At 57.8% G+C, this 20,517-nt stretch overlaps 3 protein-coding genes across 4 annotated transcripts in view; 2 read left to right on the forward strand and 1 right to left on the reverse strand.

Moving 5' to 3' along the window:
* TRMT1 (tRNA methyltransferase 1) overlaps nt 1-7,057 on the forward strand; it is a 16,519-nt gene extending 9,462 nt beyond the window's left edge. Inside the window, exons 8-17 of one of the 2 annotated variants that reach the window (XM_017895059.1) lie at nt 1,929-2,077; nt 2,239-2,325; nt 2,402-2,471; nt 2,556-2,690; nt 2,774-2,859; nt 4,097-4,205; nt 4,306-4,382; nt 6,351-6,470; nt 6,561-6,690; nt 6,876-7,057. In XM_017895059.1, the coding sequence (XP_017750548.1) occupies nt 1,929-2,077; nt 2,239-2,325; nt 2,402-2,471; nt 2,556-2,690; nt 2,774-2,859; nt 4,097-4,205; nt 4,306-4,382; nt 6,351-6,470; nt 6,561-6,690; nt 6,876-7,022 (1,110 nt within the window). In that variant the 3' untranslated portion in view covers nt 7,023-7,057. The remainder of the gene's footprint in view (nt 1-1,928; nt 2,078-2,238; nt 2,326-2,401; nt 2,472-2,555; nt 2,691-2,773; nt 2,860-4,096; nt 4,206-4,305; nt 4,383-6,350; nt 6,471-6,560; nt 6,691-6,875) is intronic. The other variant, XM_017895061.1, reaches the window with a different exon arrangement.
* Nucleotides 7,058-8,797: 1,740 nt separating this feature from the next.
* Nucleotides 8,798-13,322, forward strand: LYL1 (LYL1 basic helix-loop-helix family member). The gene is made up of 4 exons (XM_017895065.1): nt 8,798-9,430; nt 10,782-11,140; nt 11,229-11,320; nt 12,194-13,322. The coding sequence occupies exons 2-4, from the start codon at nt 10,806-10,808 to the stop codon at nt 12,607-12,609; spliced, it is 843 nt and encodes a 280-aa protein (XP_017750554.1). The 5' UTR covers nt 8,798-9,430; nt 10,782-10,805; the 3' UTR covers nt 12,610-13,322.
* Nucleotides 13,323-16,229: 2,907 nt separating this feature from the next.
* The window catches only part of NFIX (nuclear factor I X), a 70,037-nt gene continuing 65,749 nt past the window's right edge, over nt 16,230-20,517 (reverse strand). Inside the window, exon 10 of the mRNA XM_017895049.1 lies at nt 16,230-16,322. Within this exon, the coding sequence (XP_017750538.1) occupies nt 16,230-16,322 (93 nt within the window). The remainder of the gene's footprint in view (nt 16,323-20,517) is intronic.

Consider the following 20,517-nt stretch of genomic DNA (forward strand, 5'->3'; position numbering starts at 1 on the left):
AAAAAAAAAAAAAAAAAAAAAAAAAAAAAAAAAAAAATTAGCTGGGCGTGGTAGCAGACACCTGTAGTCCCAGCTGTTCCGGAGGCGGAGGCAGGAGAATGGCGTGAACCCGGGAGGCGGAGCTTGCAGTGAGCGGAGATCAGGCCACTGCACTCCAGCCTGGGCAACAGAGGGAGACTCTGTCTCAAAAAAAAAAAAAAGGGCCACGAGCGGTGGCTCACACTTGTAATCCCAGCACTTTGGGAGGCTGAGGCGGGCGGATCACGAGGTCAGGAGATCGAGACCATGCTGGCTAACACGGTGAAACCCAGTCTCTGCTAAAAATACAAAAAATTAGCCGGGCGTGCTGGCGGGCGCCTGCAATCCCAGCTACTCCGGAGGCTGGGGCAGGAGAATGGCCTGAACCTGGGAGGCGGAGCTTGCAGTGAGCCGAAACTACGCCACTGCTGCACTCCAGCCTGGGTGACAGAGCGAGACTACGTCTCAATAAAAAAAAAAAAAAAAAAAAAAAGGAAAGAAAAAGAAATAGGCCAGGCGCAGTGGCTCATGCCTGTAATCCCAGCACTCTGGGAGGCCGAGGTGGGCGGATCACCTGAGGTCAGGTGTTCAAGACCAGCCTGGCCAACATGGTGAAATACTGTCTCTACTAAAAATACAAAAAAACAAAAAAAGTAGCTGGGCGTAGTGGCAGGCCCCTGTAATCCCAGCTACTTGGGAAGCTGAGGTAGGAGAATCACTTGAACCTGGGAGGCGGAGGTTGCAGTGAGCCGAGTTCGCATCATTGCACTCCATCCTGGGCAACGAGCAAAACTCCGTCCGTCTCTAAAAAGAAAAAAAGAAAAAAAGATCTGACCCTGCTGAGTGTCTGATCAGGATTTAAGAAGACTAAGTGTCCACGTGCAGCAGCTCATGCCTGTAATCCTAGCACTTTGGGAGTCCAAGGCAGGAGGATCACTTGAGGTTAGGAGCCTGGGCAACATAGTGAGTACCCCATCTCTACAAAAAAAACCCTAAAAATTACCTAGGTGTGGTGATGGATGCCTGTGGTCCCAGCTACTCTGGAGACTGAGGCAGGAGGATCACTTGAGCCTAGGAGTTCAAAGTTATCGTGAGCTTTGATAGTGCCACTGCACTCCAGCCTGGGCCAGAGAGGGCTCTTATCCTTGTTCCTAAAGGGTCCAGTCATCAAGTCAGCCCGGGAAATGCTATCTCCTTTCCCCTATCAGAGTCTCACACTAGCAGAAAGGACCTGGCTGTTTTCTTTTTTCTTTTTTGAGATGGAGTTTCACTCTTGTTGCCCAGGCTGGAGTGCGGTGGTGAGATCTTGGCTCACTGCAACCTTCGCCTCCCAGGTTCAAGTGATTCTCCTGCCTCGGCCTCCCGAGTAGCAGGCGCCCGCCACCACACCCGGCTAATTTTTTGTATTTTTAGTAGAGATGGGGGTTTCGTCATGTTGGCCAGGCTGGTCTCAAACTCCTGACCTCAGGTGATCCACCTGCCTCAGCCTCCCAAAGTGCTGGGATTACAGGCGTGAGCCACCGTGCCAGGCCCAGGCCCTGGCAGTTCTACAGCACCCAGTATCCCTGCTTCATGCCCACAGAGCCCTTGGGGGCGGGAACGTGGGTCCTCAGTAATGCTACAGGGCACACCGATGATGCTAATCAGAATAGGCGGGGTCTGTGCTTTCCTCAGTCATTTAGTGTTCCCAGCAGTGCCACAGAGAGGGACTGTTGTGATTTTGCAGATGAGGAAACTGAGGCACAGAGAGGGGATACTTACCTGTTGTGGGTCCCACAGCCAGGACTCTCGGGGGTGGGCTTGGAGACCAGCAAGCTGGCCCTGAGCCTGTACTTGTGAGTACCATATAGGGCTCCTGGTGGGGTGGGTGGATAGTGGAGGGGAGGCTGACACCCACCCCCCACCCCCAGGCCCTGAGAATCGTCCTGCACAGCCTGGACCTCCGCGCCAACTGCTACCAGCGCTTTGTGGTGCCCCTGCTCAGCATCAGCGCTGACTTCTACGTGCGTGTGTTTGTCCGTGTCTTCACCGGCCAGGCCAAGGTCAAGGCCTCAGCCAGGTCAGCCCCGGGGCTGGGGGCGGGGAGGTGGCGGATTGAGAGAGGAGACGGGAACTTGCCCTGGGGGATCTGGGACTTCTTTAAGGGACAGAGCCAGTCTAAGGGAGGATTGGGGTGTGGTGGTCACGCTGGGAACTCGTGGCCACTGATACCCCCCACAGCAAGCAGGCGCTGGTGTTCCAGTGTGTGGGCTGCGGGGCCTACCACCTTCAGCGCCTCGGCAAAGCGTCAGGAGTCCCCGGCAGCCGGTGAGCAGGGAGGAAGGAGGAGAAGGGGAGTCCCAGGGTTTTCCTCCCTCCCTACCAACCGCCCCTCTCTGTTTAGGGTCAAGTTCTCTGCAGCCTGTGGGCCCCCCGTGAGCCCCGAGTGTGAGCACTGTGGGCAGCGACACCAGGTAGGGTGAGGCCAGGGGAGGCAGAGGAGCGAGAGGGTCTCAGAGGTCATGGTCCCTGCTCACCTGTCCCCGGTGCTCCCCCAGCTTGGTGGTCCCGTATGGGCAGAGCCCATCCATGACCTGGATTTTGTGGGCCGTGTCTTGGAGGCTGTGAGCGCTAACCCCGGCCGCTTCCACACCTCGGAGCGGATCCGAGGGGTTCTGAGCGTCATCACTGAGGTGAGGGCTGGGCTGTGATGGGGGAGGGGGCTCCACCTGTGCCCACCCATCTCTACATATGCCCATCCTGTCCCCCATCGCAGGAGCTCCCGGACGTGCCTCTGTACTACACCCTGGACCAGCTGAGCAGCACCATTCACTGCAACACACCCAGCCTCCTCCAGTTGCGGTAAGAGCCCCTGGGGCCGGGAGGAGCCTGTCCCTGACCACAGGGTGGCCTGGGGCAAGTCCAGGGATTCTCATGCATAGAACTTGTGAGGGGGTAGGGAGAACCCCGTGCAGTGTCTCATGCCTGTAATCCCAGTACCTTGGGAGGCTGAGGCAGGAAGATCACTTGAAGCCAGGTGCTCAAGACCAACCTGGGCAACATAATAAGTCCCTATCTCTAAAAAATAAATTAAATAAATAAATATATATACACACACACACACACACACATATACATACGTATGCATATATACACATATGTATGTATATACACACATACACACACACGACACACATATATATATATTAGTCTGGCATGGTGGTACATGCCTATAGTCCTAACTACTCAGGAGGCTGAGGCAGGAGGATCATTTGGGCTAGGAGTTTGATGCTAAAGTGAGCTGTGATCATGCCACTCCAGCCTGGGTGATACAGTGAGAACCTGTCTCTTAAAAAAAAAAAAAAATTAGGCTAGGCTTATTGGCTCATGCCTATAATCCCAGCACTTTGGGAGGCTGAGGCAGGTGAATCACTTGAGGCCAGGAGTTTGAGACCAGCCTGGCCAATATGGCGAAACCCCGTCTCTACTAAAAATACGAAAATATTAGCTGGGTGTTGTGACCCACCCCTGTAATCTCAGCTACTCAGGAGGCTGAGGCAGGAGAATCGCTTGAACCTGAGAGACAGAGGCTGCAGTGAGCCAAGATTGCGCCATTGCACTCCAGCCTGAGCGGCAGAGTAAGACTCCACCTCCAAAAAAAAAAAAAGGTAAAGAAAAAGAAGGCCTGGCGTGGTGGCTCATGCCTGTAATCCCAGCACTTTGGGAGGCCGAGGCAGGCGGATCACAAGGTCAAGAGATCAAGACCATCCTGGCCAACATGGTGAAACCTCGTCTATACTAAAAACACAAAAATTAGCTGGGCGTGGTGGCACGTGCCTATAGTCCCAGCTACTCGGGAGGCTGAGGCAGGAGAATCGCTTAAACCCAGGAGGGGGAGGCTGCAGTGAGCCAAGATTGCGCCATCGTACTCCAGCCTGAGCGACAGAACAAGACTCCATCTCAAAAAAGAAAAAGAAAGAAAAGAAATGAACTCTGTAGCCATGAGCCCTTGCCGAAGGTAGTCTGACCCACACTGATCAGCTCAGGCTTTGGGGTAAAGGGGTCCGGCGTCTCCCTCATGATCCCTGCTGTTCCCCAGGTCAGCCCTCCTCCATGCTGACTTCCGGGTCTCGCTCTCCCACGCCTGTAAGAACGCTGTGAAGACGGATGCCCCTGCCTCCGCCCTCTGGGACATCATGCGTTGCTGGGTGAGGACAGGGCTGACCTCATGCAGGTGGGAGGGCAGGTGGTGGTCACCTGGAGGTCCCGTGGGCCTAGTACTCCCTAACCTCTGACCTCTGCCCCCAGGAGAAGGAATGTCCAGTGAAACGGGAACGACTATCAGAGACCAGCCCAGCATTCCGCATTCTCAGTGTGGAACCCAAGTAGGGGGGCAAGCACATGCGGGAGGGGCCCGGGCTGCCCATAGGCACGGGAAGCACACGTGTGTGCAGACAACACAGATGCTGCCCCATCTGTGTTGACTTGTGCCCATTCTTCAAATGAGATTCAAAATCTGCTGACTGGGGCTGGGTAGGTGGCTCACGCCTGTAATCCCATCACTTTGGGAGGCTGAGGCACCTGAGGTCAGGAGTTCAAGACCAGCCTGGCCAACATGGTGAAACCCCATCTCTACTAAAAATACAAAAATTAGCTGGGCGTGGTGTGGTGGTGGGTGCCTGTAATCCCAGCTACTCGGGAGGCTGAGACAGGAGAATCACTTGAACCCGGGAGGCAGAGGTTGCAGCAAGTCTAGATCACGCCATTGCACTCCAGCTTGAGCGACAAAGCGAGACTCCCATCTCAAAAAGAATAAAAAAATAGCCGGGCGCAGTGGCTTGCGCCTGTAATCCCAGCACTTTGGGAGGCCGAGGCAGGCGGATCACAAGGTCAGGAGATTGAGACCATCCTGGCTAACATGGTGAAACCCCATCTCTACTAAAAATACATACACACAAAAAGAAATTAGCTGGGTGTGGTGGTAGGCGCCTGTAGTCCCAGCTACTCGGGTGGCTGAGGCAGGAGAATGGCGTGAACCCAGGGGGCGGAGCTTGCAGTGAGCCAAGATCGCACCACTGCACTCCAGCCTGGGTGACAGAGCAAGACTCCGTCTCTCTCAAAAAAAAAAAAAAAATAAAATAAATAAATAAATATAAAAATAAAATAACAAAATCTGACTGGGCTGGGAGTAGTGGCTCACACCTGTAATCCCAGCACTTTGGGAGGCCAAGACAGGCAGATCACCTGAGGTCAGGAATTCAAGACCAGCCTGGCCAACATGGCAAAACCCTGTCTCTACTAAAAATACAAAAAAATTAGGCGTGGTGGCACATGTCTGTAGTCCCAGCTACTTGGGAGGCTGAGGCAGGTGAATCGCTTGAACCTGAGGCAGTTTGTAGTGAGCCGAGATTGCACCACTGCATTGCAGTCTGGGCGACAGAGTGAGACTCCGTCTCAAAAAAAAAAAAAAGGGAAAAGAAAATTAGCATTATCAGCATACCAGGGGTAGCTTTTTGTCCATTTTGTTCACTGTCTATTCCCAACACTGAGAACAATGCAGGCACACAGTCGTTAAATAAAAATGTTTATTAGGGCCAGGCGTGGTGGCTCATTCCTGTAATCCCAGTGCTTTGGGGGCCAAGGCGGGAAGATCGCTTGAGCCTAGGAATTTGAAACCAGCCTGGGCAACACAGTAAGACTCCATCTCTACAAAAAAACAAAAAATTAGCCGGGCATGGTGGTACCTGCCTGCTGTCCCAGCTACTCAGGAGCTTGAGGAGGAGATAGGAGGATTGCTTGAGCCCAGGAGTTCCAGACTGCAGCTTTGATGGCAATCACACCACTGCACTACAGCCTGGGCAATAGAGTGAGACCGTATATCTTTATTTCATTATTTTTTTTAGATGGAGGCTCACTCTTTTGCCCAGGCTGGAGTGCAGTGATGATTTCAGTTCACTGCAACCTCCGCCTCCCAGGTTCAAGTGATTCTCCTGCCTCAGCGTCTCGAGTTGCTGGTATCACAGGCACCCGGCACCACACCTGGCTAATTTTTGTATTTTTGGTGGAGACGGGGTTTCACCATGTTGGCCAGGCTGGTTTCCAACTCCTGACCTCAGGTGATCTGCCCGCCTTGGCCTCCCAAAGTGTTGGGATTACAGGCATGAGCCACCGTGCCTGGCAGAGACCCTATCTCTTTAAAAAAAAACAAAAATGTTTATTAGATGAATGAGAGAATTCTGACATGAGCAGACACCTCGTGCTGTGTGGTGGAGGCAGACAGGCCCTGTGGGGAGCTGGGACACACTCGTGTGGCAGCTGCCCCCAGCCCCGATGCCCCACCCCTGCTTCCCTAGGCTGCAGGCCAACTTCACCATCAGGGAAGATGCCAACCCCAGCTCCCGCCAGCGAGGACTCAAGCGCTTCCAGGCCAACCCAGAGGCCAACTGGGGTCCCCGGCCTCGTGCCCGGCCAGGGTGAGTGGTGGTAGAGTGGGGGTGGGGCTCAGCCAGAGAAAGCAGGGGTAAAGGGCAGATGAGGTCCCACCTACTCCTCCCCTGGCACAGGGGCAAGGCGGCCGACGAAGCTATGGAGGAGAGACGCAGGCTGCTTCAGAACAAGCGGAAGGAGCCGCCGGAAGATGTGGCCCAGCGGGCTGCCCGGCTCAAGACATTTCCTTGCAAGAGGTTTAAGAAGGTGAGGTCCCTCCTCCCTTTCTCCCACTGCAGGACATGTGAGTCTCCCCTTTGGGCAACAGGGAGAGAACTGGGGGAGCTGGAGCCAGGCAAGTGCTTGGGAGTGGGCTTCCCATTCCAGAAAAGGAACCCATCAGGGGCTGCTGAGCTCGAGGCAGGGGTTCACACCCACCATCTTCCCACCAGGGCACCTGTCAACGCGGGGACCAGTGCTGCTACTCCCATAGCCCCCCGACACCCAGGGTTTCTGCTGATGCTGCCCCTGACTGTCCAGAGACCTCCAACCAGAGCCCCCGTGGACCTGGGGATGCCGCTAGGCCAGGCATAGACTGAACCAATAAAGAGATGTCACGTCAACTTCTCTCGATTGCCTGTGGTTTGTGTATTGGTCCATACAGCTGCATGACTGGGATCTGTTCCTCTGTTCCTCTGTGGGTCGTTTGCCCCTGCCTGACTGGAGTGTTGAGCCTATATGGGAGGTAGGCGCTGACCATCTGCACAGTGGTCGGCCCCTCTGCAGCGAGGGTCACTGAGCCACCCGAGCCGGAGCCTGCGGTTTCCGAAGCGGCCACGGTGCGGCAGCTGTGCGCTGGCTCCCGCGGGGGGTTCTGTCCCTCTTCCCCCTCCCACCTTCAGCACGCTCCAGGCAGCGGGCTTGCGCATGGGGGGGCGCTCCTGCCCGGTAACCCCCACGTGTCCTCGCGCCGCTGCCTCCTCGCCGCCTGGTTTCTTTGGCCCAGCTCTCCAGGGGCCGCAGTGGCGGAAGCTGGACCGGAACCAGGCGCCCTGTGCATCCGCTCCAGACCAGGTGCTTCCTGCCCTGAGACCCGAGGGGGCGTGCACACAAAGAGGGACCTGGCAGGCTGCTGCCCAGACACCCAGTGAGGGGGAGCTGTACCCCTCCCTCCCTGCCCTCCAGAGTGTAACGTTTAGTAACGTTAAGGAAGAGTTCTGGGGTAGGATCCCCTCTCTGGCTCCTGCACCCTTCATCCCCATATGTAATGAGGCTAATCTTAGGACCTTCTTTGTAGGGATATCAGAGTTAGTTTCAGTGGTTAAACTTTTTTTTTTTTTTTTTTTTTTTGAGGCAAGGTCTAGATGTATGGCCCAGGCTGGAGTGCAGTGGCACAATATTGGCTCACTGCAACCTCCACCTCCCAGGCTCAGGCCATGCTCCCACCTCAGCCTCCAGAGTAGCAGGGACTACAGGCACGCACCACCACAACCAGCTAATTTTTGTATTTGTTGTAGAGATGGGGTTTTGCCATGTTTTCCAGGCTGGTCTCAAACTCATGAGCCCAAGCAATCCGCCAGTCTCAGCCTCCCAAAGTGCTGGGATGACAGGCATGAGCCACCACGCCTGGCCTTTATTGCATAAAACTTTAGTTCCTGCTTCTTTGGAAGAAAGCAATGGAGGTGTTGATCGTGAGGTCCTGTGCTCCCCCCCATTCTTCGGGGGGTGGTAGTAGTCCTGGTGCTGGGTGCCTGCCTGGGGGCTCTTGCAGTTGCCCAGACACACACACACCGGCCAAAGCATGAGTATCACAAGTGGGCGGCAGTCCTGTAGCTGCTGCTGCCTCGCTGTGCCCAGAGCCTCTCCCTGTGGGAGGCTCCAGTGGGGTCTTGAGGTTTACCACCAAGCCAGGATACCTGCCCCCCATGAAGGGGCCGCGTGCTGTGGGGTGAGGGCCACGGACCACCAAGTTGGAGTTATGTGATGCTGTAGCCAAGAGGCCTAGAACTGTGGGGACCTGTTGGGCATGTACTGGAAGGTCACACCAGCCCCGGCACCCTAGGAAATCCGACTTCCCACCCCACCCCCGACAGCCATGGCACTTCCTCTCACCCTCCTGGCTTGGAAATGTGTGGATACTGTACTGAGGGCTTGGGACACCTGCCCAGGCTGGACACCCAAGGCCAGACTGTTAGAACTGTTTCCCTTTGGGTGCCCCACTCCCGGGTAGAAGTGGTGGAGAGGCGGGAAGGGCCTCTGTAAAAAGAGGAACCAGGCTGGGTGAAGAGAGGAGAAGGTGGGGGCCCAGGGTCACGCGGCCCCAACAGGCCGGAAAGGGCTCTCCCTCACCCCCATCAGCATAGACATTCGGGCAGGAGTGTTCAAAGCCAAAGGGCAGACTCAGAGGACATAAGAGGAGGCAGCTTCCTTGCCTCAGTTTACCCCCTGTGTGCATCCAGGCACCTTCCTCCCCGGCTGCCCTCGGGCCCGGGTCCCCAGAGGCCCGGGGTCCCTCCAGTGCCTGGGGGAGCGGAAAGCGAAGCCTTGAGGGGTGGCGGACCGAGTCCTGCCAGCGCCGGCTGGGGGCGGGGCCGGGAGGCCCGCGCGGCTAGGTCCCCGCCCGCTGGTTTCCTCCGGGGTCAGCCCGGCTCCTTATCAGGCGCGGCCAGGCAGCCCGGCCCTTATCTGCACTGGGCCAGCATCCTCCGGCCGCTGCGCCGCCAGGGGTGAGAGGGAGGAAACCGGGCCGCCGGGGGCGGGGAGAGGGAAGGCCGGCCCGGGAGCCGCTCACTTTCCCTGGGGGAGACCTAAGCGGAGACCTCGGCTATCCTGGCCCTCCGAGGCCCACGAGGAGGCGCGGCCCAACGCCGGGGCCTGGAGCATTGAGGCCGGACCCGAGCGAGACGGCAGAGCCTGGCCTGACGCTGGAAACCACACCCTGGCCCAGACTGCCAACCCTGACTGGACAGAGCCAGGGCACTCACCAGGCTGCAGGAACAGTGCTGGGGTAAGAGGGGAACCGGCCTAAAGGTGAAGGATCCCCGGCCTGGGACCCAGCCTGCATTCCTTTGTTCGTTTGTTCATTCATTCATTCATTCATTCATTCATTCATCAATCAGCAGGGACCCACTTGTGAGGGGCCAGGCCTGCTTCCCCAGGGCCTAGCTGAGGAAGACAGGGCAGAGGGGCCAAGAGTCTCACACCTTGCTGGGACATCCTGGACTCTGGAACCAAGAGCAAACAGGGATGTCAAAACACTATGCAAAAGTGTGGATGATGGAGGGGCATGGTGGTGCATGCCTGTAATCCCAGCACTTTGGGAGACTGAGGCAGGAGGATCACTTGAGCCCAGGAGTTCCAGACCACCCTAGACAACAGAGTGAGAACCTGTCTGTATTGAAAAATTAATTTTTTTTAAAATTTAGCTGGGCATGGTAGCACATGCCTATACTCTCAGCTACTCAGGAGGCTGAGACAGGAGGATGGCTTGAGCCCAGGAATTTGAGGCTGCAGTGAGCTATGACTGCACCACTGCACTCCAGCCTGGGCAACAGAGGGAGTCCCTGTATCTAAAAAATAAACAAATTTTAAAAAGTGTGGATGCTGATGAGGGTGGGGGCTTCCAAGCCAGAGGGAGGGTTGGGACATGACTGGACTGGGCAGTGGGGTCAGTGTTTGGGGGTCTAGGGTCAGCATTTGAGGTCATAGTGTCAGTAGTGGGGTCACAGGGTTCCTATGGGGGATGTTTGCAGTGGGAGTGGGGGTCACTAGAGCAATTACAGAGCACTTTCAGGGACAGCAATGGGAAGAACCGCAGAGTCATTCCTGAGGTGCAGAGGGTCAGCCTGGGTGGGGGGTGGGGGGCATCTGTGAAGGGTCAGAGTCCATCTTGGAGGGATTCCAAGCTCACATGTTATCAGTGAGTCAATGAGGAGTCTCTGGATTGGATCTTCAGATCTGAGGGTAACAGGGTTAATCTTGGGGTTTCTGGGGATCCCAGGATCAGTTAGGGGCTCCCTGTCTTGTTCCCTCTCCAGGCTGCAGAGGTGAGGGAATTCTGGAAGAAGGAATATTTGCTCAGAGGCTGGGCAACAGCGCCCCTCCTGGGTCACAAAGAGCTCAGGGACAGTGCGCTGCCTAGCACCTAGGTGGGCGCCTCCTACTCTAACGCAGGACCCCCTCCCATGTCCTGGAAGTTTCTGGGCCTGCCCCTGCCATCTGCCTTTGCCTACTGAAACCTCTCCCCTCCTCCTTTCCCCTTCCCCCTCCCTCCTTCCCATTTGAGGGTTTTTTTGGGCAAAGAAGGTGGGAGCAGGGCACCTAGTCCTCCTTCCCACTGGCTGCCTTCTTTCCCACAGGTGAGTACCCCCACGTCGGGGTCCATGTGCCCGCCTCAGGCACAGGCAGAGGTGGGCCCCACCATGACTGAGAAGGCAGAGATGGTGTGTGCCCCCAGCCCAGCGCCTGCCCCACCCCCTAAGCCTGCCTCACCTGGGCCCCCGCAGGTGGAGGAGGTGGGCCACCGAGGAGGCTCCTCGCCCCCCAGGCTGCCACCTGGTGTACCAGTGATCAGCCTGGGCCACAGCAGGCCCCCAGGGGCAGCCATGCCCACCACAGAGCTGGGCACCCTGCGGCCCCCGCTGCTGCAACTCTCCACCCTGGGAACTGCCCCACCCACTTTGGCCCTGCACTACCACCCTCACCCCTTCCTCAACAGGTCAGTGGGGAGCTGGGGCGGGGTGGGGTGGGGATTGGGGGCCAGGGTCCTTGCCCACAAGGCATTAGTGACCCACGACCCCTTACAGTGTCTACATTGGGCCAGCAGGACCTTTTAGCGTCTTCCCTAGCAGCCGGCTGAAGCGGAGACCAAGCCACTGTGAGCTGGACCTGGCTGAGGGTGAGTGTGGGTTTGTGTGCCTTGTGGGTTTGCGTGCCTGTGTGTGCACTTGTGGGTGCATGGAAGGCCCGGCTGTCTCTGTGTGGGGCTCATGTCTGTCCTCTACTCCCACTTTGGGGAGAGGTGCTTCCAGCACACACAGAGAACAGCCCACACAGGTTCTACCCATGTGCACAACCGCAGTCCCATAGCCAGCCCCACACAACCACCGCCACCCAACAGGCCAGGCCTTGTAGCCTCAGTCATGGCAAAACACTGCATGCTGCACCAGGTATGGGAGCCACAAAATGACAGCTCCACTAGAATGTGCAGCCACGCAAAAGACAGCCACAAGACCACAGCCATGCAAGAGACAGCCACAGAACCACAACCACACACAAGACAGCCACAGGACCACAGCCACTTAGGACCATGGCCACACAAGAATCAGCCACACAACCACAGCCACTCATGAAACAGCCACATGGCAACATCACACATAACCACAGCCATGAGACATAAGAGTCTCACACAGCCTATGAGACACAGGACAGTCAGTCACAATGAGAGGACCTCTCAGACCCACGAGCACACCCAGCCAGCCACACTTGGGCACACTCTGAATGAGGTCCCCAGGGACAGCCTCCCAAACAACCACAAGGAAATCTTTCCTTAGGGAATCTCAGTTATTGACATAAAGGAGCCCATATTGTCCGTAGGCCGGGCCTGTGATGATTCTTGTCTGGGTGGAGCTACCCGTGGACCCTTTGGGTGGAGAAAGTCCCAGCCCATGGCCTGGGTTTAAGTTCTCACGAGGGTGCTGCGTGCCTAGCAGGAGGGCAGGAGAGGCCGCCCTTTGGGCCATGGCGCCAACCCGGCCTTCCTTGTCCACAGGGCACCAGCCCCAGAAGGTGGCCCGGCGCGTGTTCACCAACAGCCGGGAGCGCTGGCGGCAGCAGAACGTTAACGGCGCCTTTGCCGAGCTGAGGAAGCTGCTGCCGACGCACCCGCCCGACCGGAAGCTGAGCAAGAACGAGGTGCTCCGCCTAGCCATGAAGTACATTGGCTTCCTGGTGCGGCTGCTGCGCGACCAAGCGGCAGCTCTGGCCGCAGGCCCCACCCCGCCCGGGCCCCGCAAACGGCCGGTGCACCGGGTCCCAGACGACGACGCCCGCCGGGGATCCGGGCGCAGGGCCGAAGCGGCAGCGCGCTCGCAGCCCGCGCCCCCGGCCGACCCCAACGGCAGCCCCGGTGCGGTGGCCCGGCCAATAAAGATGGAGCAAACCGCCTTGAGCCCAGAGGTGCGGTGACCGCACGCGCCAGCATTTCTGAGCCAGAGGGCACCAGGGACTCGGCCCAGGGCCGTCGAGGAAAGGGCAATGGACGTGCTGCGCGTGTTCGGGTGCGAACTCCCCCGAAGAAGGACCAGTGAAGACGTCAGGGGCAAGGTCTCGGGGGTCCGGAAGGGTGATCATCGCCCCCCAAGGGACCTGCAGACCCTTAAAAAAAATCACCCACCACCCTGTGGAAGTGGCCTTGCCTGGGTCCCCTTCGCAGGGGCGCGGTTGGCAAACTAACATGGCAGAGCAGTCATAGGACCCAAGTGGTGCCTCATTTTTTCCGGGCTGGGGTCGCGGGGGGAGGCCAGGAGGGGCTGGGGAGCCTTCGCTTTTCTCACCGTCGGCCCCTCCCGGAGACCCAGGGACAGACGCTTGTCGACGCCGTCTGCTGCGCTCCCGGCGCTTGGAGAGAGGCGCAGAATCCAAGTTGGGGGCGCACCCTGCCGACCCCGACCCAGTCCCGCACGGTCGCGTTAGCGAAGGGTCAGGCGCTCTTGCGTTTGTTTTTCTTTATTTCTTTATTTCACATACACATTAGCCATTCAATGGAGAAGCCGGAGAGAGTCAGGCAAAGATGGTATAACAGAAGCGCAGTGACGGGGGCGGGGTGGGGCGGGGCGGAGAGGGAACAGACGGGCTGGCTGCCTACTTGCATTCCGCTAGGACACTGAAAACCCAGAAAACAAAACAGACAGTAAACTACCCTTGTTTCTTATGTATCTCAGTGCAGAGACGGGGGTGGAGGGCAGAGAAGAGGGGGAGACCAGGCTGAAGGAGGAGGAGCAGAGGGAGGGGGACGCTAAAGGGGAAGCACACCAAATCCATTAGTACTATATATAGATACTCGTATATACTGCGTTTCTTAGCCTAAGAAGAAACTTGTTTGACGGGACGGGCGGCCTTTGCGGTCCGCGATGCTGGTGCTGGTCGGGCGCACGGATCTCCCGGGAGGGGCCGAAGCGGGGCTGGCCCAGGCTGGGCCTGCCACGGTGGCTTGCGGGGGGGAGGGGGGCGCCCGAGGGTGGGGTGGGGGGGAGCAGAGGCGGGGCTGGGGTGTCGCGGTGCTCGAGATTAGGGATGCCGACTAACGGATACGCAGGATAAGAATTAAATTGGACGCTACTATATATAGTCATCGTTCGTGTGGGGGGGTCTGTTCAGCACGGTCGGGGTGGGGGAGTGGTGGGTCGTTGGCCACCCGGCCCCATCTGGGACCAGATGCGCGCGTCCGCTCCGCAGCACGGGTGTGAGAACAAGGCACTAGGTCGGCCGGCCAGCCGCGGCGTGTGTAAGGCAGTCGACGGCTGGGTTGCGGGGTGCGGCTGGTGCGGGGCCCGTGTGGCGTGCGTGCGTGCGGGCGGCGCCTGGGGCCAAATCCGAGCCTGTCAGCGTGGCTGGTCCTGTCCTGGAGCGTCGAGCCTTCGCCGGTGTTCCGGAAGGGGGTCGGGAATAGGATGAGAGATGTGAATGGGGGGCGGGAGGGGGCGCCGGGAAGTGGGAGGAAACTACAACTTGCTGAGCGCGCTTCCTGATAATGCTGGTGAGGTCAAGTTGGCGTCTGGCTCAAGAAGGGCGCTCGGGGCAGAGAGGGAGGGAGGGAGACGTTTGATCGTTGGCATGTGATTGCGGGAGGGGCCCGGGGACCCTGCCGCGCCCCTGTACCCGGACGGGGATGGTCGAGGAGGGGGTGCTGGCCAGGGAGGGGCGCCCGGGAGACCCCGCGACCGGAGGCAGTCCAGGCCCGCGGGGGCACGCCGCTGTCGCCGTTCGGTTAAATCACAAAGAAGGGATATGCGTATTCCTAACAAGTGCAGGGATATTAATTGATTCATAAACTTATGTATAATGAAGTTTGTGGTTCTTTTAAACGTACTTTAATAATGTAAGAAGGCAGCGCAGGGTTTTATGTTTAATTATCTTAAAAATAATTTGCTCCTCGTCGCTTTTCCTTTTTGATCTTGTGTTGGTTATTTTTTAAAGTCGAGGTGTTTTTTTAAACCTCTAAAATGTGATGGGCGTTCCTTGCAGGGCCGCTCCCCCACCGAAACTGAGAACGAACGACGAAACAAATAAAAACCCCAGAATCATGCGCTGCGTCAACGCAGGAAAACGACTTAAAAAAACTAAAAAACGAACGAAAAAAAAGGAACACTCAGATTTCGTTATCCCCGCACAGGGCGGGGCAGGCCCGGTTCTTTTAGCGTCCCCAGAGCCGCGAGGACATTACAACAAAATAGAATTTTTTTTCTTAATCTCTTAACATACAAAGATAGGAAAACTCTCTGATGCATTGCACTTGGTTCAATGAAAAAAAAAAAGTTCATTTCCCCCATATATATTTTGTTTTTTTTTTTTTTTTTCTCCTAACACGTCCCCACATCTCCTGTTGCCCTCATTGCCCCTCACAACAACACTTGGGAAAGGAGCAGCCCCCACCCCCTGCCCGCCCGGGCAGCCCCGCCGGGCACGCTCCGGCCCGGGCCCAGCTGGCCTGCAGCTTCCGACCTCGCCCGGGCAGGCGCCCCGCAGACCCTGGCTCCCACAGTCACACAGCGCCCGAGGCCCCGACTGTCGTCGAGGGAAAGGGCACGTGCGGCCGGACAGGGAGCCCCTTCTGCTTCGCTCTCAGCTCTGACCCTGTTTAGCCAACCGAACTGAAAAATCATTGCACTTTGACCGCGCGTCACGCCCGGCCCACCCGGCCCCCCACCCCCGGGGCCTTACTCCCCACGCCCCGGGAGACTCCCGCAGGATCCACTGCCCCTCAGCCCTGGGGTCCTCTAGGGCTGCACGCTGAGGACAGGGGGAGGCCTTCACTCAACTTCCAACAAAAGCTGCCCCTGGGGTCAGCCACCTTGTGGCTTCCAGCTGGGTAGCAGGCACCACCTGCCTGCCCCTTCGGCCCCAGGTCGCTGACCTCCTCCCCTCCCCAGACACTCCCTCCTCTCTTCCCTCCCTCCTCATGCTCAGGGCCACAGCCTCACCAACTAGAATCACAATAAATACAGCCCATAACCCACCCCTACGTGGTGCAATGTTGGATTTTCTTTCAAAGGATCCTGACCTGTGCTTTGTGTTTTCATACAATGAAGAAAGAGAGAAAGAGAGAGAGGCACAAGGACTCGAGAAGGGGCCAGGGACGGGAGACGCAGGAGGAGGGAGTAAGGCACAGAAAGACAAGCCAGAGGGGCCAAGTCACACCCTGGAGGGGAGCTGGGCGTGCTCATCCTCCCCTCCCTCCCAGGGGGGCTTCTGAAGACCCTCTGGACAGGCCCCCCAACCCTCCTTGAGGGAGGAGGGGGCTGGGGGGAGAGCTACTTCCTGTGGTGTGTTACCAAATTGTTCCCAAGTTGCTCAAATGGAGGAGTTCCCATTCCAACAGCAAAAGACCCAAACAATGAATGCCCCACCCCTAAATAAAGATTAAAGACATTACAGCTAAAATCCAGAGAAAAGTGGCCACGGGGGGGCAGGGGGAAAGTGGGGGGCACAGAAAGCTCCAAAATACTTTTGAAAAGGACGACACCCAACACCCTCCCAAGGAACCGAAAGTCGGCGAGCAGGACGCCTACCTAAGCGCAGGTGGTGACTTAGCGGCGGCAGCGGCGGCTGCCTGGTCCTCCTCGCTTGGCTCCGGGGTCCCCTTTCTGCTCCACCCTCCGGCCCGGCCCCAGCAGGGCAGTCTGCGTGAGGGGCAGGGGCAGGGACTGATGGGGCGGAGCGAGGGCACCTGCATGCAGGGCTGGGGGCGGGGGCGACCTGGGGCCCGACTCCCCTCCCTTGTGGCAGGAAGGAGGCCCTCCTGGCCTGCAGAGAGAGGGGAGAGGGGGCCTGTCCCAGGCTAGGATGAGGCCGTCGAGAGCATTCCGACTTTCTCCTATGGACTGTACAGAGGGGTCCAGGGCCCCAGGAACTGCTCTTGCGGCTCAGGGTGGGGTGACAGAACACCCTCCATTCTGGGACACGCAACTAGCTCCAGGGGTCACCCCCGGCCCACCTGGAGGCTTTTAGCCCGAGGGTGGGGTGGGGTAAGTGGAGGCTGCTCTCCCCCTCCTGGTCCGGAACAGCTGGGGGAAGAAGCTGGAGCCTTGGCAGGGAAGGAGGGAGGGAAGGTGGAAGGGAGGAAGGGAAGGGCGGAGTCTGGAGGGCAGAGCCTGAGGGATCTAAACCCCATCATCTTTACAAGCTGGTCCTCCAGGCTCCCTAGGACAGCTCCGACCATGTGGAGGGTGGGGTTCCCCTAGGAAGGGGTGAGGGTGGAGGCCAGGCCCCTTCAGAACTGTGCTGGTTGCTTTGTTTGGGGACTTTGTTCCTTCCCCAGAAGGCCGGGGCGGGGTGGTGGGGAGGAAGGCAGTTCTGCATCCTTTCTTGCTTTCTGTCCTCTACTTGACAGAGTCCATGTCGCGTGTTTCTTTCTGCTTGGCTGCTGGTGCACAGCTCCACTGAGACCCCTTCCAAGGGCTCTCCGAGAACTGGGCTGCTTCTGGGGCCCACAGGGGTCCCCGGGCTGGAGGAGAGAAGGGCTGAGTGGCTGACGACGTGTAATTTTTGCTTTTCGGTGGGGCTGGGCTGGGCTGGGCTGGGGGATTTTTCCATGTCTCAAAATTTCTTCTCCCCCCTTTCGAGGAACCTCTTCTTTTATTTTGTTGTTTCTTTTGTCGATCTTATCAGAGGAACCAGGACTGAAACAGGATGAAAAAGAGGCGATACTGAGAACAGCTGTGGCAGGTCCCATCTCCCAAAGAGCCAGGGTGCCGGGCAGCCACCACCCACCTCGTTCCGGTGGAGAAGAAAGGGCATCCCCATTCTCTCCCTCCCTCCTGCGAGAACCCTGCCCCCTCAGAGACTCTGCCCCTAGTGCTAGAGTCCAGCTGGCCTTCCCGTGGGCACTGTGCCCAGCGGGCGGGACCCCCATGGCTGGCGCTGGCACAGGCCTGAGATCTGGCCATGTTTCCAATTGTTTAGGTTTGTGTGTGCGTCCTGGAGGGTGGGGAAGATGCCAGGCTGGGGCTTTTGTACCCAGAGGGGTTTTAGGAATGGGGTGGGGGTGGCCCAGCTTCTTGCTGAGTTTTCTTTCTGTCTCTTTGGATTAAAAGCAGAAATTCCCATCTATATACCCTAGCCAAGGTCCCACAGGCTGAAAAGCTGGGGGCAGAGGAACCACATGGCTTCAGTCCCTAGTAGCGCCAGGCCTAGGGGAGGGGCCATGTAGCCCACAGTGCTTGATCTTCTACCCTCAGGACACTAGACACTGAGGAAGGACCTGAGGCTTCCTGGGGTGAGCGTCACTTCCTTCACAATGCCAGCAGGGGGTGCTGCCTTCTCACAGACAGGGCCTTGTCTGCCTGTGTCTGGTGGCTCAGCTCAGAGCACACCCAGGGCAGACCCCAAGGGACTGAGCTGCTTGGCTGTGCCCTCCATCCAAGGCTCCAGCCCCACCTCCTGGCAAAGTGGTGGGTCAGGGTCTACTGTGGTCTACTGGGCCTGGGTGCACCTGGTAGTACCCTTGGGGCAAAATGAGGGTCCCTGAAAATGCATCTTGGGGCCTCTTCCAGGCTGTCACAGACTCTGGTCTGCAGAGGCCAGGCAGAGCCAACTACAGAGCACGCACCAGGTCCTGGTTCACTCCACCCCTGCCCTGATCCCACAGGGAAGCCAGGCACAGAGGGGGTGGGTGACCTGCCTGAGGCCACACAGCCCTCGGGCAACAAAGCCAGGGTTCAAATGTAAGGGGCAGTGCAGGCTGTGCTCCTAACTGCTGCCTATGCTGCGAGCACGAGGAAGCAGGTTCTGTGGTGGCCGGAATGCCTGTGCCCTGCCTAGGTCAGGGTGAGTGCCCAGGGCAGCTCATCTGCCGACTTTTCAAAAGAAACCAGAAGCCCAGACAGAATTTCGTGCGAAAATTTCCAATATTTAAAACATTGCTTTGGTCAAACATTCTGCCTGCAGGCCAGACCTGCTCTCAGGCTCTGGTTTGGGACTGAGGATAGGGACACTGGGTTTCAGAAAGGGCCTTGGAGATCATCTAGCACTTTCTGTGACAATGGAAATGTTCTCATTTCCATTGCAGTAGCCACTAGCCACAAGTGGTTTCTAAGCACTTGAAATGCTGCGACTGTAACTGAGGAACCAAATTTTTCTTTACTTAATAAGTTAATTTAAATGTAAACAGCCACACGTGGCCTGTGGCTACCACAATGGACAGTGCAGATCAAGAGCATCTGGAAGTGTGGGGTTTGGGATTGCCACAATGACCAGGCACTGGTGCATGGGCAGAAATGCTAAACTTCCTGCATGTGCTGGACAGTACACACAAGAGACCTGCCCTCTCTCAGCGGGGCTCCTCAAGCACCTGCCCCAAGTCCAACCGGTCAATTGACTACAGGCCAAACAGAGGCTCACTGGAGCCTGGTGAGGCTAAGGCGGAAACCCAGGTCTGAGGCATCCCCAGAGTGGATGGGGGAGAACCGGCCCGCAGCCAGCTCCTGGGCTTCTGGCCCAGGCCCGGGGGTGGGAACCGCCTAGGCTGGGTGACCCCACCCGCCACAGGCTTGGGCCTGTTCCCTGGGACCCCCTTCCCAAAGGGAGACTATAGAGGAACCCTGTGCCATTGCTCCGAGGTTGAGGGGGAGGCTGGCTATGGTGGTGAGCCCACCCCTCTCCTCACCAGGCAAATGAGGCTTGTGGACAATAGGACAGGGAGGGCCCCACCTGCCCTATCTGCCCCTGGCAGACCATGCCAGGGCCCCACACTGGCCCCTTTGGGGTTTCCTGAGCTGTACAGTTGAGGACAATTGCCAATGCTCAGACTGGGGGGTCCTCGTCAGGGAGGGAAGACTCTGGTTCCAGGTCTGGAGTTAGGGACAAAGGCTGCCCCAAGGGGGCTCCCCGGCACCTCCCCAAAGGTCCCAGGAATGGGGGATCTGCTGCCAAGCACAGAGTGGCTTTCTCTGCTCACCCCTCCCTACTTCCTGAGCCAGGTCCAAAATTGATTAAAACTAAGTAAAAAGCGCTGCCCAGGGAATGACAAAATTGCTAAAATTCTCTTTTCTTTCCTCATTCTATTGTTCTCTCTCCATCTGGTGCTCCAGAGATCAGCTAAAGTCACTGGTTACTGTGGAAACCACCCCCGGTTGTACCCCCTGCGCCCGTTGCAGCCGCCTGCTGCCCCCAGGCCCGAGGGCTCCAGCTCGGCTTGTCCAGCTCCAGCTCCCCCAACCACTCCCAGACACACCTTCCTGCTCAGGGGCCCTGGATCCCTGCTGGGACTCCTTCCTCCTACCTCCTGGAGCCCAAGACACAGGGAACATCGGGGGAGACAAACTTTTTCCCAAACTTGCCTCAAACTCTGACTTGGCCCCCAAACGTCCAAGCAAAGTGAGCAAAGAAAGTAAAGGAGGCAGTGGAAACAGGGTTAGCAGGGAGGGCTCATGGCAGTGGTCCCTGGAGCGGAGCGCACAACCGACCGCAGAGCTGCGAGCAGCCCAGGCAGGCGGCAGGAGGGAGGGAGCAATGGAGCCCTGCAGCCTGGTGCCAGCCCAGAGCCAGGAGGGGAGGCCCGCCTGCTGTCCCTTCCTCTGGCACCCCCTCCCGCCTCTGCCAGCAGGGCTCTCTTGGCCTCCCTGGCACAGAGCAGAGGGGGGCTCCAGCCCCTGCTCGGAGCCATTGTTTTCTTCTCAACACCCCCAAGTTCAAGTTCATCTGGGTGTTACATCATGTCTGGTTGCTCCTGGAAACCAGACGGGTCAGACGTGACTCTGGGGAAAGGGGGTGGGAAGCTGGAGGGGGTTGAAGTTCTCTTCCCCTCCCCTCCTTGCCACTAGGGAGCTCTGAAGTTTGAAGTTTGACAAAGTTTTTTGGCTTTTTTTTTTTTTTTTT

This window comes from Rhinopithecus bieti, unplaced genomic scaffold, assembly GCF_001698545.2.
Source record: "Rhinopithecus bieti isolate Rb0 unplaced genomic scaffold, ASM169854v2 scaffold_26199, whole genome shotgun sequence".
In the NCBI taxonomy this organism is placed as follows: Eukaryota; Metazoa; Chordata; class Mammalia; order Primates; family Cercopithecidae; genus Rhinopithecus; species Rhinopithecus bieti.